The sequence below is a fragment of the Symphodus melops genome, assembly GCF_947650265.1.
Source record: "Symphodus melops genome assembly, chromosome: 1".
Taxonomy (NCBI): Eukaryota; Metazoa; Chordata; class Actinopteri; order Labriformes; family Labridae; genus Symphodus; species Symphodus melops.
In genome coordinates this window covers 9,202,185-9,219,242 of record NC_136691.1, presented here as the reverse complement: position 1 = coordinate 9,219,242, position 17,058 = coordinate 9,202,185, and the positions used below count along the sequence as shown (strand labels likewise).

Genomic DNA, 17,058 nt, shown 5'->3' with positions numbered 1-17,058 from the left:
ATGATGGCAAAAAAAAAAAGGGATGTCAATTGAAAACCACTTAGTAATGTCATCAGACCTGGTGTAGCTTCTCTTGCACAACAGGAATTCGAGTCAGCAGCTCAGCCCACTGGGTGTCGATCTGACCCAGCGCTGTCCTGAGACCAGCCGTATCAACTCTCTTCAATCGCAGAAGTTGGTTGCCTGTGCTTAGCACAGATGAACGAAGAGACGACTTCGCATCAACCTCTTTGGAAAACTCCTGTGAAAAACAAAAAAAAAGTCAGTGGGAGAAGAAGAAAGACGGTGGAATCAAAGGTGTATTTATAAAGTCTGCAGTGATTATGTTATTGCTCATGTGATAACCAAACTAACCAGGAAGGCATAGAGGTGGTCTCTGACTGTCTCCAGCTCCTGAGGCACCGTCACTGACTGTGTTGTCCAGAACTCCAGCCGGTCTAGAGCCGACTGCAACCAGTGGCTCAATTCTGCTGACTCACTTTGGTATCTGAAATGTATACAGAGGAGAATGTAAAAAACACTTCGTTAAAAAATATTCAGACTCTCTTTGAATCTCGAACGGGATAATAGAAACATTTTGTCAGACTTACATAGCAACAAAAAATGATCTGTCATATGGATACTGACACACTTTCAAATATTAATAATAATAATAATAATAAAAAAACGCCCATTTTTAGAGCCTGACCTGCTCCAGTGTTTAAGCGTGGAGTCGAGGCGGTGCAACTCCTTGTTGACCTTGGTGGTGGAAGACAGCCAGTGTTCTCCCAACTGGGTTAACTGGTTCTTCAGGTCAGAGCAGCCAACAGACAAAAGAAGCCTCTTGCCCTCCTCCAGGACTTGGTACAGCTGGGGCTGATGCTCCGTCAGACTGGCCTTTAGATGCTAGATGATGCACAGGCAGTTATTGAATAAGAAACATCATGTACTCATCTTGTCACAACATTTTTTTAAACACATTTGTTTGTCAAGTCTGTATCAGGTTCTTTACCTGATAGAGACTGATCCTTTCAACAAGTCTTTCCTCTGTTTCTTCCACCAGGCCTACAGTGGGGATGCTACACTCCACGGCCTCCAGTTGTCTACACAGAGCCTGGTACTCTTCCACAAGTCTGCTCCATGACTGTCACAAAGAGGAAAAATATAATGAAAGTTATTTTTATTCTTTGTAAGGTTTAATACAAGTTCTCTCTCTCTTGTAGTCACACACTCCCACCTCCAGTACGCCCTCCAGCTCCACCCCTCGCCTGTGGGCCTGTTTCAGCACACTGTGGGCCAAGGCCATCGTCTCCTCTAGGACCTGGCTTCCCCTCTGTGCCACCAGACCAGATACTTTGCTGTAAAACGTCTGGGTGAGGATCATATGGCATTCCAGACCATGGAAAAACTCCTGTATTCATGGAAAACACGTTAAAAGACACATGTGGTCCAAGATGAACTCTGAGTTTCTGTCGAATGCTAACCCCTTGACTAACACCATGATTACCTTGTGTTTGTCCAATAGCATCTGAACCTCAATGACAGAAGCCACAGTCATCTTCTGATCAGCTGCCATCTTGTCCTGAGCCGTGTCCACCAGGTCTGTAAGGTCGTGAAGTGCAGCTTCATACTGAGCCTTGAGCGATAGGCCATGGTTCAGGCTGCTCCGTCGGGATCCAACCATCAGCACTAGTTCCTCATATGTATCCTGAACAAAACAATCAACACTCAGTCAAGAATAATTAAAGTACTTGGAGGTTATGAGTCTTGGGGTGCAAAGAGTTTAAATTACCTGTAGTTTGAGAAACTCCTGGTTGGAGATTTGGTCGGGTTGGAGTCTCTCTGATCTAGTCTTCAGATCTGTAACTCTCTGCTCAATCTCTTTCAGACTCTCATCCACCTCTGACAAAGTCTACAAAAAAATGCAACAAATTCAATTCAACTTTCTTCTCAGAGGCTCATTATGATAACGTTTCTTATGTGTTGAATCCATCCTCGATCAGTGAGTGAAATACCTCTATCTGTTTGGATGCAGGTCTGTCCACAGTGCAAGCCATTTTCTGTAACAACTGGTGTTTACTTTCACTCAGAGCCGTGAAAAGCAACCTCAGTTCATTCTAGCAGGAAAAACACAAACAATTCTCACACGAAGAAAAAAAGGATGCTTAAAGTTCAGTTAAAATCAGACTGCTGGTTTGACAGTCTTGCCATAGTACCTGGAAGCTTGAGTGCTCCTGCAGCCTGTCCCTCATGCTGTCACACTGTAGGTCCAGGGTGGATTCCAGGAGGCTCATCCTCTCCTTCAGACCCTCTAACGTGTCCCCCATTAGGCCTCGCTCCTCTCCTCCACACATCACACCCGCTCCTCCACCCAGAAGGTCTCTGCACAGGTTCACCTCACTGGTCAGCACCTTCAGCTCCTTATGAAGACCCTGAAAAGAGGAGCTCAGGTGAGTCACATATTTCTCTTCTTCTTCTTCTATCCAGTTTTTGTTGTTGTTGCATTTAATACCTCTAGATTTGTAAGCTGTGTCTCTGTATCTTCAGACAGTAGAACTGGACCAGAGAGCAACTGATTTTCTGCAGCATCCAACCAGGAGGAGGCTGCTGAAACAGCAGCATAAAGGTCCTTCTGGACTGTCGTCCCTTCTATCACTTTACAGTCACCATTTCCCCCCTGAAGAGGGAGAACAAAGAACATTTTCTAAGATTATTATTTTGGTTCTTTAACAAGGTAATAAAGGACGAGGGAGATATAAAAAGGTAGAAAAAGTAAGAGTTACCTCTTGGGCGAGTCTTTCCAGATTCTGGCTGCAGGATTCAAACAAAGCTGCGGGTGAAGGACAGTCCTGGCTGACAAAGTCACTTCTGAACACCATGCTAGGACTGGACAGGCGGGATCGGTGGAGAACCTGATCATGAGAGCGTCATATTAACGACATGAGAAGATCAGAATTACAGAGAACGTAACATGAACGGTGTATATTTACACAAAGGATGTATTAAGATAGTGAGCTTAGGACAAAAGAAAACAGTAAAAACTAAAGTTTTAACAAAACCCAGGATGTGTGATGTGTACCGGGCTCAGCTGGTCCTGTTCAAATGAGTTAAGGGAGAGCTTCAACTTTGTCTTCTGATCTTTATTCAGGTTTTTCCAGCGCTGCCTCAGCTGGTCTAAGGGAGACGAGGTCTCAGGCTCCAGCAACACTCCTCCAGGGACGGATATTTCACTGTGGGGGTTCAAAGAGTGTTTTATCATTAGAGACTTCTGAATGTAATCTGACCAGCAAGATTGAATCTAAGTGCTCGTCTACTTTTTTTTAAACCAACATATCAAAAAATAATAATCACTAACATACTCAGCAGTAAACGTCTTCATTTTGTAGGAGGAATAAACGTGCTTGAGTAGGAAAGAGAAGGCCGTACCTGTCCCCATTGGGTGTGGTCTGGTTCAGTAACTCTTCTCCAACACTGGCGACAGACTGGAGCAGCCTCCTCTGTTCAGCTACCTGCTCTTGCAGCTCCTAGGAAGACACCATCAAGAATTTAGGCCATCACACTTTGATATGTCATCAGATTCATGTAGGAATTACAAAACGGCCCTGAAATTAAAGAGCTCTGCAAACTTCATTTTCCTCTTACCCTCTGTCGAAGTAGGTTGTCGTGTTGCTGCTGTGTTCGCGAGGATCGAGCCTGAGAAAGCCAATCCTGGACATTAGGACTCTGGGAGAGAGATGTATCCGTCTCACTGTCTTCCTGCTCCTGCAATGAACCCTGGATGAAGACAGAACAATGCCCAAACACTTTGTCAGAAGGGAAAACAACAAAGAAAGAAATACAGTAGGTGGTCACATTGAATCTGGTACATATAAATATATTACATAAATTCAGGTGAGGTCTATTTCATGATGGGTTTTTTGTGTTCAATAATATCCTGCTAAGATTGTCAAAATGAGTCCATATTTTTGAGTCCTTTTAAAATAAAACATACTGTACACACAGCACAGAATGAGTAAAAATATTTTCCTATAGAGAGACAATTGAAGAGGCTGATACTAAAACCAAGGGTTTTCTTCAGAAGATAAATATTTTTAAGTAGTAATTCAAGGATTTAAAAGGAAAATGTAGTTGTTTTTCCAAGAGAGACAAAACCACAAAAAAAAAAAAAAAAAAAAAAACGACCAAAAGTTGTGTCATCAAAAACACACCTGGCGCAGTCGATTCAGAGTTAGTATGTGATGAGGTAGCATCTTTTTGGCTGTTGTAAGAGTTCCCATTGTGAGAGACACAGGCGCTTATTGTTTCATTGTGAAAAACAGTGGACTTTTATGAAGGAGCATGACATGACCTTTAGTATTTAGACAATACTACCATTGATACTTTAACAAAGAGTCACATAATGCTGGACGGCACAACAGAAATGACACAGAGGCAGGGAGGAAGGAAAGGCTGGGTTATGGAAATGTGTTCATGTGTCGACGGAGGAAACTGAAGGAATGGGAAGTCATGGGAAGAATGACCACTGATCTCACCTGTATGTCAACTTGTTTGTCCTGTAGCATCTGCTGCAGCTCGAGCAGGCTATCTTTGAGCGAGCGCAGTTTGAGGCTGAGCTGCTCCGCTTCTCCCTTGGTCTCAGCTCGACCCTCGAGCAGCAAGCTCTCGCTGTGGATGGACAGCTCGGACAGATACGACACTTTCTGCTCAATCTCAAACAGCATATTCTGAAAAGGCAATAATTACAGTATGTTATAACCAAACTAAAACTTTGAATCAAGAGTAACCAACATAAAGTCCCAACTGTGTGATGTCATCTTCTCTTTGCTTCCCTCTTCTAAAGATACACATGTTATCTTGTGAATTCTCTAACTCTATTCTAAGCTTGCTCTGTTTCCCTTCAAAATCCTTTTCAACATATCCAACTGATTCTTCTTTCACATTTCTGAGCAGGAGAAACAAGAGAAAAGAGACCCTCCCCTTCAACGTCCGGCCTGTGTGCGTGGTTTGGTACAATTGAATGGAGGTGGAAAAGAGGGGGATTAAGGTTGTATCCCCTCCTTTCACACCAGGATACAAGGGCCCTTGGCCAAGATGGGGACGTCATTCTCCGGGGAGTATTTTTTTCTGAACAGTGAAGCGAGCTGCTTTAGTACTTTTTTCCCCTCTCTATTCAGCGCTGTCCTGATTTACTGGGACGGTAAAACATCTCTATTCTCAACTCTTTCCTTCCCACAACAAGCTTGTGAATAGTATGGTTGTATTTTCAAATCTTAGCTTGTCGTGTGTGTTAAAAGGGCAACACTGTAGAAAAGAATACAGATTGTATGTTAGACGCACAGACCTATGAGCTGATTCACTTTTGAGTGTCGTGATTTCCATGTTGGTTCATTTGTTTTCTTCCAGGATCGGCTCAGACACAACAAGTATTACTTTGTTGCAGGTGGGTCACCAAAATCAACCCAAACTGAAAGTTCCTCACAGGTGGTTTAAACATGACTCAGCAAAAACATTCTCTATTCTAAACAAGTATGTACTGCCTGTTCCCTGCCCCAGCAGACCAACACCCAGTTCCACCTTTCTCTCACCACTTTACCACATCCCTCTAACCTTATAGTTTTCCTCATGTCTGACTTTTCCAGTGAGTGTGTGTGTATATAATATATCTATTGCAATAAATAATCCATGCTTGCCGACAGTTTTTACCCCCTGGAGATGAGGATCCGCAGCGGCCGGATCTTAAGACTTCAGCTCAACAGAAGCCATATGTGAGCTTTAATCAGCTTACTGACTCTTGGCTGTTACAAACAAACATACACTTTAAACATGTCTTTTTTTACTTGACAAACAACTGCTAAGAAGCCAATCATCAGAGAATGATTTTTTATGTCATTTAATTCCATCAGTTTTGAAGAGGTATTGTGTTTCCATAAAAAGAGCTATACCAGCACATCATTAGAGCAGTTAATGTGTGTATTCTTAATTAATCGATATCAATACTTTATATATACTATTAATGGGTCAAGGTGCATACATAAACACTTTCTTCAGCAAGTGTGAGTAGACACGGCAATGAGAAGCAGAGGAAATGCTATTAAAAAATGTTGAACTTTAATTCCCAGTTCCACACCGTCTCTAAAAATGAATGAATAAATAAATAAAAATTATATCGTTCTCTGGGAAGCAGATTTGTGATCAATGATACTCCACAAAAAAATAACTTAATCTAATATTTTAAACTGAAGAAAATTGAAGTGAATTAAATGACTAAGGACTAGTGCAGAGGATAATCAGGGAGAGATGCAGGGTAGGACCCTAATCTTAATCCCATTGTCCTAATCCCTACAAAAAGAGTCAACTTTGTAGACAATAGAGAACTTGTCCAGTTCTCTGTGTGAAATTCCTCCTCTGGGTTTTGAGTGGACAGTTGATACGTGACTGAAATACTAACAGCGACATAATACGGAGGGAAAGAGTCCAGTGATAGGCGCTATAGTTGGAACAGTGACACAGCCAGTCATACTTCAACCTTTGATAACTTTTTTTTTAATATTACTGTAGCATCCAGTCTTACCTGTGATCCCTAAAACAACTGAATCATTACAGCAAACTTCAAAAATGTCATGTAAATAAGGAGAGCAGTAAAGTGAACATAATCTGCCTGAATTTACCCTTAAGAGTCTTAAGAAAACAGTTACAGAATAAGAGCAGAAATGTGTCACCTGACAGTCTGTGAGCTGCTCCTCCATGTCCAGGTCTTCGTTCAGGGGCTGTAAAGCAGAGCTCAGAGTGGCACGAGTGCTCAGTAACCAGTGGTCCAGCTCTGCGGCCTCGCTGTGATAACGCTGTAAGGCCTGTTCCTGCCGCTGCTCTTCCAGCTGCTCACTTAGTTTCTCCTGCATCAATCAGAGACAGACAAGTATGATGTAGTATGCAAACTCGGGTTCAACTCGAGTTAAAGTATTCATATTGGTAATCAACTTTGAATGCCAACCTCCAGTAGCTGCCGTTTCCCAGAAGCCTTCATTCGAATTGTTGCCATCCTCTCTCCCAGCACAGTGAGAGTAGACTGAAGAGCCAGCTGATCACCCGGCTCCCCATCACTGTCACTGTCTGCCAACTCCTCAGAGAAACACGTCTGTAACTCGCCGATCTCATCCTGCAGCATCAGGATCTCGTCCATTAGAGCCTGGACCGAAAGCGGAAAAGGAAGAAGAGATTTGAAAAAAAGATGGCAGGAAACAGCAACGAAAGAAGAAATGCTTAAATTTGTTAGAGAGCAACACTACAAATGGGAGCTGTATCTGCTGTCAGTGTGTTGTTGGCATAGCAACAGAGATCAGCAGAGCCATGCAGTCTCACCTATTCAACCATTGCATGGCCAAGTGCAATACTAAGCCTCTCAGTTAATCTCGCTGGCTTGTCTTTTCACCAAGAGACGTCTTCTGTCTGCCATTGATTTTACATTAAATATCACCTTCTACATTCAGTGTTTCAGTCTTTACTGCACACCACTCCCCCTTTTCTTTATCCTGCACACGATATTACTATTTCTCCAAAACCTCCAGAACCCTTTTTCCCCCTCCTCTCCCTCACCTGGTGTGCAGCCATCTGGCTCTCTGGGCTCTTGCTGGGCTCCAGGCTCTCATTGAGAGATCCCTCGATGGACTCCATCTTCGTGGAGATGGACTGAAGGGACTCTTGATAATGCTGCTGACGTTCCAGAGCCTCATACAGACTCTTCTGCTTCTCACTGATCTGTGGTAGGAGGGAAAGAAAACGAAAATATGGTAGATTGAAGATACAAGGGGACCAGGGTGTCAGAAGAGTTGAATAAAATAATAAATGTTCTAATGATTTGTAGTCACAGAGATGGTTGGAGGACTCATTTGAATTGAATAATATTTCAATACTGTCATAACTGCCCAGTAGCTTCCTTATCCTAAAAAGTTCCCTATCCCTATTAAAATGTGAATTTTGCTGACAGTAAGGAATGAGGATTTCTAAGTTTAAATCCATCTCTGAAACTGTTATCTTCTTGTCAGGTCAGACTACTAAAGTAGTTGCAGGAAATGTTTAGTTTCTGGCATTGGGAACTAACTTTTACATTTTATAAGTGCTTTTATTTAGATCATAATAGTTAACATACCACATTCTTTAGTGTTTCCCAGGATCTCTGCAGGTCGTCCAGGTTAGCAGAACTGGACTCCATGGATGGATCATAGAGTTCCTGGAGAGGCGCTCGGCTTAGCGTACCTCGACCCTGCTGGGGGAAAAAGAGAGGGATGTACAGCTGAAATGTTTCTGGTGTTACGTCCTCAGTAATACTGTCACCGCCAATGAGTGCCAAATAGTAATGTATTGTAACCATCCGAAAAACAATAAGATGCTTTCAAAAGTAGTAACATAAATACTGTTTATGATAGAGAGATAAATTAAAAGGGCCATACATTTTTGGGAGGGGGCGTTTTTTTAATTGAGATAACAATCAAACCATAGGTTATTGATTCATTGTCTCACATACTGCCGCAGACAGAATATGGACCATACTGTAAGAATAACAGGCACTTTTTGTGAGTCAGTTTTGTTTTGACATTGAGGTCAAATTACTGTGTAGATCATTTTAAACTCTCTTCAGTCCCCTTCCATTGGCCTCTTTTCAACTGCCTTTGACCTAATTGATTTTAGTCTTCTTCCAACAGCGAGTCTCAGTGACAAAGACACAGCTACTGTAGACACATTTTTCAACAGTCGATACAGTTCAATCAGGCCTTTTTTATTTATACCAGTAAAACAAAGCACAGCTGTGTCACTGCTCCATCGTTCGGAGTCATACATGACACACGTACAGTACAGTAGCTCCTTTGTGCTGACCTAGCCATGTTCACTCATTTTCACCTCAGCAAAAAGCAAGTGGCAAAGAAATATCCTTTCGCAAATGAAATTTGCAAAAATGCTGATCAAAAAAAAGGGAAAGCAGGGGTAGTTTAGCAACTCGCCAGCTGTCTGAATCATCCTTTGTGTTCATGGCAATGATGGAGAAGTCATTGTTTAATGATGGGAGTGAGGTGGTGGTGATGGGAAGGCGTGCAGAGTAAACATGTCCATCCTAACTCTGCGAATTGAGTAAAAACTCTAACACATTGTCTAAATGTTAGCATTAGCATTGTGTCGATACAATTTGTGCAATGTAGACGGTGCTCTTTCTATCTTTAAGTTAAAAAATATGACTAAAGATCTGTAGTTATTTAAAGCTTCAGTACTTTCAATACTGTTGATAATAAAACAAAACTTAGAGTATATAATTTCAAAAATGGTATCAAAAAGTATCAATACTAAAAGTATAAATATTGGAATGAGATGAATAGTTAACATCTCTCCATGTCCTGGGGTGTACAAATATCTTTGAAGCAGTGTTGCAAAAAAGTAAAAAGCCTCACTCATGTAGCCTTTATGTCACAAAGCAAACACAAAGTCAACTTCAGTCATCTCACAAGGATGGACATCTTTTGCTGCCAAGGTTGAAGTTTTTGTCAAATGATGATGTTCGATTAATAATTCAACACGTTAAATATAAATCTGACAATGTTAATATGTAAGTTAGGATGAGTCACGAGGATGCTGGCGAGCTTTGGAAGTAACCAGGATGGGGGTTTGCAGTACCTGGTTAAGAGGAGCGTCAACATTAGCTCCTGGGGAGGGAGAGCGGCAGGCAGGGGGAGAGGAAACTTCACTGTTCGTGCCCTCTTCCCCTGACTCCTCCGTCACAGGGGACAGGAGCGTGTGGCAACGGCCGGCTGTCATCTGACCCGCATACACCCCACACAACAAAAACACACATCAGGGGAAGCAGGTGGGGTACCAAACAGAAAAGGCCCGGATCAAAGGGGTGAGGAGGCAGCCGGGGGGAAAAGAAGAGAGAGAAGAAGAGGAAGTGTTAAAATTAACGGGGAAGTGCAGGTTAGGCAGATTGCATAGCTTATTAATTGAATTGAAGTAATCAGAAAACACTCAAAGAAGACCAGTTAGATCACATTGCTGCCATATACTGTACATTAAACTCTGCAACACGTTTGCCATTGTACAGGCTTATTGATGTTGATGAATAAGCCGCAGTGATTTTTTTACAGGACGCATCACGGGAAAGGATTGTGCATTACCAGGAAGTTAAAAGTTACACTTAAGTACACAGTACTAACACTGCTCGCACCACACACATTCTCAGACATGTTGTAGAGGTGCAGTTTCAGAACCACAGTCATTTCCTTTCTGTTACCGACATCCACCACCAAGACACGCTTAATATTCTTGAAACTTTTAACTTAAAGTTATGTTTTGCCTGGAATCTTTCTCTTTGCAAAGATAATCACATTCTGGCAAGTGATATGAAAAGTAAGAAGAATAAGTCCTGAGAGATCCAAAGGAATATAAAGGCAAACTCTTAGCATAGCTAAAGCTCGCCATGTTCCACGTAGATTAAATTAGCAAATACAGCTGCAGCAGCTGTCCTCGAAGTAGCACAGTTGTCTGTGTGCCTGCATGCTTCAGTAGCGAGGCAGAGCTTAAATGTGAGCCAAACCCAACTGGGCCTTTTTTTGGCAGTAAATGCAGAGCTATGCTGACTGACTGAAGGCCTTTTTTATATATATATGGAGGACTTTCCCGGGCTTAATGATGCAATACAACCCAACAGTAAGCATCAGCACACAGGCATGTGTGGGAAAATCAAGATTATTCACAGTTAGATTACTTAGACACTGAGCAGACCTGTTAAAACTAATGCTAACAATGACACAGGGCTAACTATGCTTACAGTCACTAAACAAGCAACAGCCCTAGCAACTTGTGCGACACACCAACCTTTCATGTTGTGCTCACACACCATCACACACAATTATACAGTAATATCCTGTTTCCTGTCCTGCTAAAACCATACGAACCACAAACAGCAGTAACAGCGAGGAAGCAAAGAAATCTAAATCAGACATAAAGTCACACAGGAAGAGATGTGTGTGGTGTCGAGGCAGTCTCCTTATGTGCAAACACAAGAAGAAAAAAAGATCAAGCCATGTATGATGAATCTGTATTAATAGTCAAACAGATTCAGGCTAATATTTAGCACAGTGAAGTGACACAGCACGCACAGTATGAACACGGTAATACACAAGAGGAAACAGCTAAAATAGTAACACTTAACTTATTTCTGTTCTAGACAAAAAAAAACTGACGTGAAGAGAAAAGGCAGCAGAATAATGTCAGGGACACAAAGTGTAATATAAACCTGGAATTCAAAATATCAAGGCCAACCAACTGGAGGTCCACTGCTGCTCAATTTCATACTAAAATAAAGCCATGGGCTCACATTTGGAATATTTGAATTGAACCCATATAACTTTGTAAGCTGTTCCTTGACAAATGATAAAGCCAAAGAGTTGAAGTGAGGACACTCCTATCGAGCCTTAGAGGGAGTCTTGATGTGTCTTGTATCCCTCGGAAACTTGTGGTTTGAGCAGTAACGGATGGATGAATAGATAGATGCAACACATGCATACACAGTAACAGATCAAGCAAGAAAACATTACAGCCGAGCCATTTGTTTAAAACAGGCTTTGCCACTCACCATGACAACAGAGGGGTGTGCTGGAAGCTGCTGGTTGGAGGCGGTGTCATTAGCAGCCACGGCGCTGGGCAGCTCCTCATCACTCAGGTCATCCATGCCGTCTGAGAAGCCCTCCACCTCGTTCACTGTCAGCAGCATGGTGGCGTGTTTGGCTTTCACGGTCAGCATCTTACACTTGGAGTGGAGCGAGGCAATCTGCTCCTGGTAGCCACGGATCTTCTGGGCCAGCTCCTGTCAAAACATCCCCCCCAAAACAGAAAACACCACCACCCCCCAGGGTCAGGAGAGTGTGGTTCAGTCCGCAATGACAAGAGAAAAGGGAGGCTGAGCCGGTTCAGCTTTGAACGTGATGCCGGTGTGAGAGGAGTAAGTGGAGTGTACGCATTCTCCTCCTTCAATGGTCCCTCACTTTTGGCTTCACAGTCTGTAAGCGTAGAAAGAGAAAAGCAGTGCCTCACTCTCTCTCTCTTTTCTCTCTGGCTCTCTCTTCTGTGTGTTTGAGCCAATCAGAGCAGCACAGAGGCGGGTGGCTAAGAGCAGCGGTGAAGCCAACACACAGGATGTTTGGTTGAGACAGAGACCCTCGCAGAAATAGTTCAAAATCCCTCAGACACTCCCTCTCGTACACATACACAATTGGCAAGAAAAAAACAGGAAGTGATCTCACTGCCTGCAACAACCCGCCCCCCCTTCCTCCGCCTGACGCTCCCCTCCTCCACCAATCCTTGGGGCAGATTCTTTTCAACAAAAGAGACTCGTAAGTAGAGAGGGAGTGTTTAGAGGGGAAGAATGACATACACGGTGTCAAATTACAGCCCTGGTATGAGCCGGCAGGCCAGGGTCCAGCTCCTCCTTCCCTCCTCCTCCTCCAGTTTCTACTCTCTGTCCCGCAGATGGTCAATGCACTGATAATCAGGTCATGTGACTATACGGGCCAGTGGACTTGCAGCTATCTGCTTAGCTTAGAGATCAAGCTCAGACATAAACACACAACCATGCCAAGCCACTCTGCAGCACTGGAGAGACTGCAGTGACTAGAAATTATATTCAGACAGCTAGGTATGTATATTCTCTGAGATCAAATCAGACCAAACAGAAAAAGTTAGAAAGTAAAAAAAAAAAAGGGGGTTATATGATCTGTTACTCTGCAGGTCTTTTCGTTTTTATTCTGCCCAGTGCTAACCTCCTCCTGCCTTCCTCTCTCTCTCTCTCTCTCGCTCTCTCTCTCTCTCTCTCTCTCTCTCTCTCTCTGTCTCTCTCTGCGCATGAGAGAGCAAACACACCTACTCAGCAAAGTACAACTGAAAGTGCAAGGCTTGTAAAATGCAGGTAGATATCTACTTCGCATCAACACTGCATCGAACAGGAGTCTAAGCAGATTTGTATCTTTATGCACCATCAGATAGAGGAGGTATGTGAGTGAGATAGGCTTGCAGAGACACAACAACACTACAGTCTCCCAGAATATAAGGTGGCATTGTTCTGAAAACAGAATTTCTGTATTGTTTTTACAACAACTTGAAGCCTACAGTTGCAATACTTCACACAATTTACTAACACACAGTTAATCTTAGTCTAGGAAATATATATTTATGTGCTTAAATGTCTCCTGTCTGTTTAGATGTTTTGTTGAGGGTGTTGACCTCTTTAGAAAAGTCAAATTACATTCCTTTTGTGGAAAGTAACAACAAAAAAAGCCCATGTCATACTGTCATCAATATAGGTGAAATACAGTTCATGTTTTGTTTTTTTAGGTGCTTGTGCTTTGTTTCAACATCTAACTTATCAGGACAGATTTACTCAGAGTTATAAAGATTAAGTTATATTGCCTTGTGTGTGTTTTGTTATGGGTCTGATTTTCATGTGCAGTCATGGCACCCTTTTTTTACATTTTTAATTGACTGTTATTATGTACCATCCAAATAAAAGTGCATTGTTTTTTTCAACATTGTTATTGAAACTTGCAAACAAATGCTTTTAATTGAATTGAATTTAACTGATACTTGAGAAGAAGGCAGGCCTCTAATCAAGTTGCCACTACTGACTACAGTTGGAACATTATTATTATTTTCTGATTTTAGTGTAGTAGAATTTGACGAGTCTGCAAAAAGCCCTGACCTTTAACCCCTCCTACAACCTTGGATTGAACTTCACAGACATCAGCCTAATGACAAACATCAGTTCCAAAGGACACTAACTCTATTCATGGATGAACGGGGGAAATCCCTCAAGCTCGCTTCCATCATCCTACTCAAAAAGTCTTTCTGAACTGTTACGGCTGTTTTAGCAGCAAATGAATAGCTCGGGAGGATATGTTTCAAACCACAGGTGGGTGGGAGGCTTGTATGTTATAAATCATAGTTCAACAAATAGCCAGAAAGATATGTGTTTTTTCTGACCTCATGGTGGTGTATTTGAGCCTGAAGTTCCTGTATGTTATTGGTGGAGACGGGCCGATCTTGAATGATACGGTGAGCCTCTTCTATTAATCTCTGAAGGTTCTTTACTTCCTGTTCATACTGTTCATACTGCACCACGGCCTCCTGGGAAAGAAAAGCACAACAAGTCAGGGACAAAAGTGCACCTTTACATTTTTTTTTTTAATGAATCATAAAACATTTATAAATTACTGAACTGAGGAGAAATACACATTTTTTTGCTTCCGTTCCACTGAAGGCAAAGGTTTAGTGCCACATACATATTTGTCTGCAACCCCTGTTGGTTCGCTGTTTGCTTGTTTTTAAACTGTGGGGCGTCCATAACAGCCATTTAGGGGTGCATTTAACCCATCTACCTTCTCTGGTCAAATGACACGCAGGAAAGGGGCCACAGGTCAGATTTGAACCCAGGACACCGACTTAGAGGACTACTGCCTCTGTACATGGGGTGCTTTCAAAAACCACTACACCACCAGCACCCCAGCATTTAACTTTTAACTTAACACTGAGCAAGACCAGATTGACTGATTCATTGTTCAGTTTCATGATGAGTATTTGATATTTTGTGGCTTTGTATCTTGTATGATTGACGTTGGACGACTGTTGTATTTGTATATTGTAAAGCACTTTGGCACAATGTTGGTTGTATTTAAAGTGCTATATAAATAAACGTGGTATGGTATTGTTTTACTTCTTAGTTGACTTGTTCAAAAAGCCATAGTGTTTGTCCTCCAGACTGTGTCAGAAGGTATCTTGCTGCTTCTCTAAAGGCTTATCTTTACTACAATGAGCTTAAGAGCACAAACAGGCCAGAACCAAAGGATTGAAGGATAACACTGTTCAGATGGGGCTCTGAGAAATCAAAGGCATCTACAGGGAGGGGAGAGCACTTAGACTACTATTCATGGTATAGTCCTATATACAGTGGTTGATTTTAATACATTTAGACATTATAAAATAAAAAAATTATTATAATCATTTGAAAACACATGCATAACTATGATGTGTTACTTATTTAATTAATAGGTAGTCGAAGACCGCTCTGTAACTTATTGTTATATCTGACATAATCTGTCAGTGACGTTTGATAAACAGCCTTTATAAAATGAGGAGCGCCTTATACCTGCAGGATATTGCACTGCTGTATCGTGGTATGCTGCAGTTGGCTGGCCTCCTGCTGCAGAGTCTGAGCTGTGCGGCAAACAGGCAGGCCGGCCACTACCTCCTCTGGAAGCCGGAGGGCGCTCTGACACTGCTGTACTGCTGCTACCTGCTGCTTGAAGCCCTCCATTTCCACCAACAGACGCTTAGAAAAGAAAAAAGGGGGACGTAAGAACATGAGGACAAACTGATTCTCGTGGTATCATACATTATCATGTTCATATTAGCCTCTTACAAGTTTACAGTGTGTCCATGGATATCCTGTTGTAACTGTTCCCATGCCCATGTCTTAAACGTACAATGCTTAAATGTATAATATATAACTACCTGTCTTTGAGTGAGCTGCTCTCGGAGACTAAGTCTGTTGAGGTCTGGGGAGGCTAGTGTGACCTGGATCTGGTCTACAGCAGCATGGAGGATCTTTACCTCTGCCTCCAAACGCAACATGTCCTGAAAAATGACCCAAACAGATATAAGGAAAGCAAATAAAAATAAAAGTATTGGCAGCTAATTGTTTTGTGACTGCAACAACAAACCACGTTTCAAGCCTTTAATACACATTTGACAAATCACAAGATATAAAAAAAAATGTTGTTTCTGACATATAACTGCAAATTGCATAATAATTTAATTCATAATATCTCTATTTGCCATTTTCCATAATACAGGTATATCCAAACCTTAACTATTCTCATCAGTTTAAGATATCTATAAAAACGCAGGTCTCTCTTTTTCGGATGAACAATTCATTTGCATTCTGTAATCAATCTTGGTGTATTTCAAGTCTAAGGATATGTCATCAGAAGACAGAAAACAAAGGTTTCCAAAGATTTCCAAACACACAATGTCAATAGCAACAATGAGCAACAGACTGTCATCTGTGTACCAGCTGTATAGTAATCAGATTAGCGTGACAGATTACTGCAGAACAAACTAAAACAGAGCATTCCATTATGATGGTGTAACAGTATGAAAATGACCACAAGGGGGCACTGTTGGATTGTAGCTTTGCATCTTTGATTGTGTGCCAAAATGTTTGCACTGAATAACTACACTTAGCTAAATTATTGAAAAGGAAAAGTGTGCACTATGACCATTTACAGACAAATAAATGTCAGATACTTGAAAGCCTTAATAAATAATAATAATAATTATAATGATTCACATTCACCTTTGCTGCATCCTGCAGACCTTGGAGGCGACTCTTGGCTGTTTGCTGTAGCTCCTCTGTGCGTCTGCTGAGGTGCTTCACCTGCTGGTTCCAGCCCTCCGTCTGCAACACCTCCCCCAGCTGCCCCTCCCTCTCCCCCATGGCCTCCAAATCACCATGGAGACCCCGACACTCCCGTAGCAAAGCCTGTTAGCATAGAAACATAAATTACAAGTCAAAGACAGAAGCTTTTTATGTTTTACAATTACACAATATAAGACCAGTCAACATATTGCACAGTTTGATATATCACTGAAAATCAAAGCATTGCATGAACCTAACCGTCAGTTAATTTGGGGTTATCTTTAGATATCATGGCTTAACTGTAGGTTAAGGTAACCAGAACCTAATTTCTTTCAGCAGTTCTCAGACATCTTGAAGTCACTCCCTGCAAAGTGGCTCATTAAGACTCACCTGATGTGCTCGAATTTGTTCTTGGAGCTGGGACGCAGAGCCCCAGATGATGCTGCAGCTGACCAGAGTCTCTGCCTTTTCTGCCCATCCTGAAATGAATACCTTCATACCCTGATAATCCTCTGCCTGTCGTTCAGCCTGCCCACAGATAAAACAACAAGAACAGAAATACAGAGGAATGAATGCAGATGAAAATGTATTACAGAATAACGTAACATTAGTCGCTAGATACGTTTACC

General features: G+C 42.0%; 1 protein-coding gene across 2 annotated transcripts in view; it reads right to left on the bottom strand.

Annotated features, from left to right (window-relative positions):
• syne1a (spectrin repeat containing, nuclear envelope 1a) overlaps positions 1-17,058 on the bottom strand; it is a 286,238-nt gene that overhangs the window by 182,209 nt on the left and 86,971 nt on the right. For both annotated transcript variants that reach the window (XM_079360699.1, XM_079360700.1), the window contains exons 88-113: positions 16,820-16,957; positions 16,367-16,552; positions 15,523-15,645; positions 15,158-15,340; positions 13,996-14,139; positions 11,597-11,827; positions 9,640-9,780; positions 8,126-8,242; positions 7,573-7,734; positions 6,971-7,165; positions 6,699-6,872; positions 4,512-4,703; positions 3,622-3,753; positions 3,406-3,503; positions 3,059-3,209; positions 2,763-2,891; positions 2,492-2,656; positions 2,196-2,411; positions 1,995-2,096; positions 1,772-1,891; positions 1,487-1,687; positions 1,217-1,390; positions 992-1,123; positions 689-885; positions 355-487; positions 59-241 (exon numbers count right to left, since the gene is read on the bottom strand). In XM_079360699.1, coding sequence (XP_079216825.1) covers positions 59-241; positions 355-487; positions 689-885; positions 992-1,123; positions 1,217-1,390; positions 1,487-1,687; positions 1,772-1,891; positions 1,995-2,096; positions 2,196-2,411; positions 2,492-2,656; positions 2,763-2,891; positions 3,059-3,209; positions 3,406-3,503; positions 3,622-3,753; positions 4,512-4,703; positions 6,699-6,872; positions 6,971-7,165; positions 7,573-7,734; positions 8,126-8,242; positions 9,640-9,780; positions 11,597-11,827; positions 13,996-14,139; positions 15,158-15,340; positions 15,523-15,645; positions 16,367-16,552; positions 16,820-16,957 — 4,119 coding nt within the window. The remainder of the gene's footprint in view (positions 1-58; positions 242-354; positions 488-688; positions 886-991; positions 1,124-1,216; positions 1,391-1,486; positions 1,688-1,771; positions 1,892-1,994; positions 2,097-2,195; positions 2,412-2,491; positions 2,657-2,762; positions 2,892-3,058; positions 3,210-3,405; positions 3,504-3,621; positions 3,754-4,511; positions 4,704-6,698; positions 6,873-6,970; positions 7,166-7,572; positions 7,735-8,125; positions 8,243-9,639; positions 9,781-11,596; positions 11,828-13,995; positions 14,140-15,157; positions 15,341-15,522; positions 15,646-16,366; positions 16,553-16,819; positions 16,958-17,058) is intronic.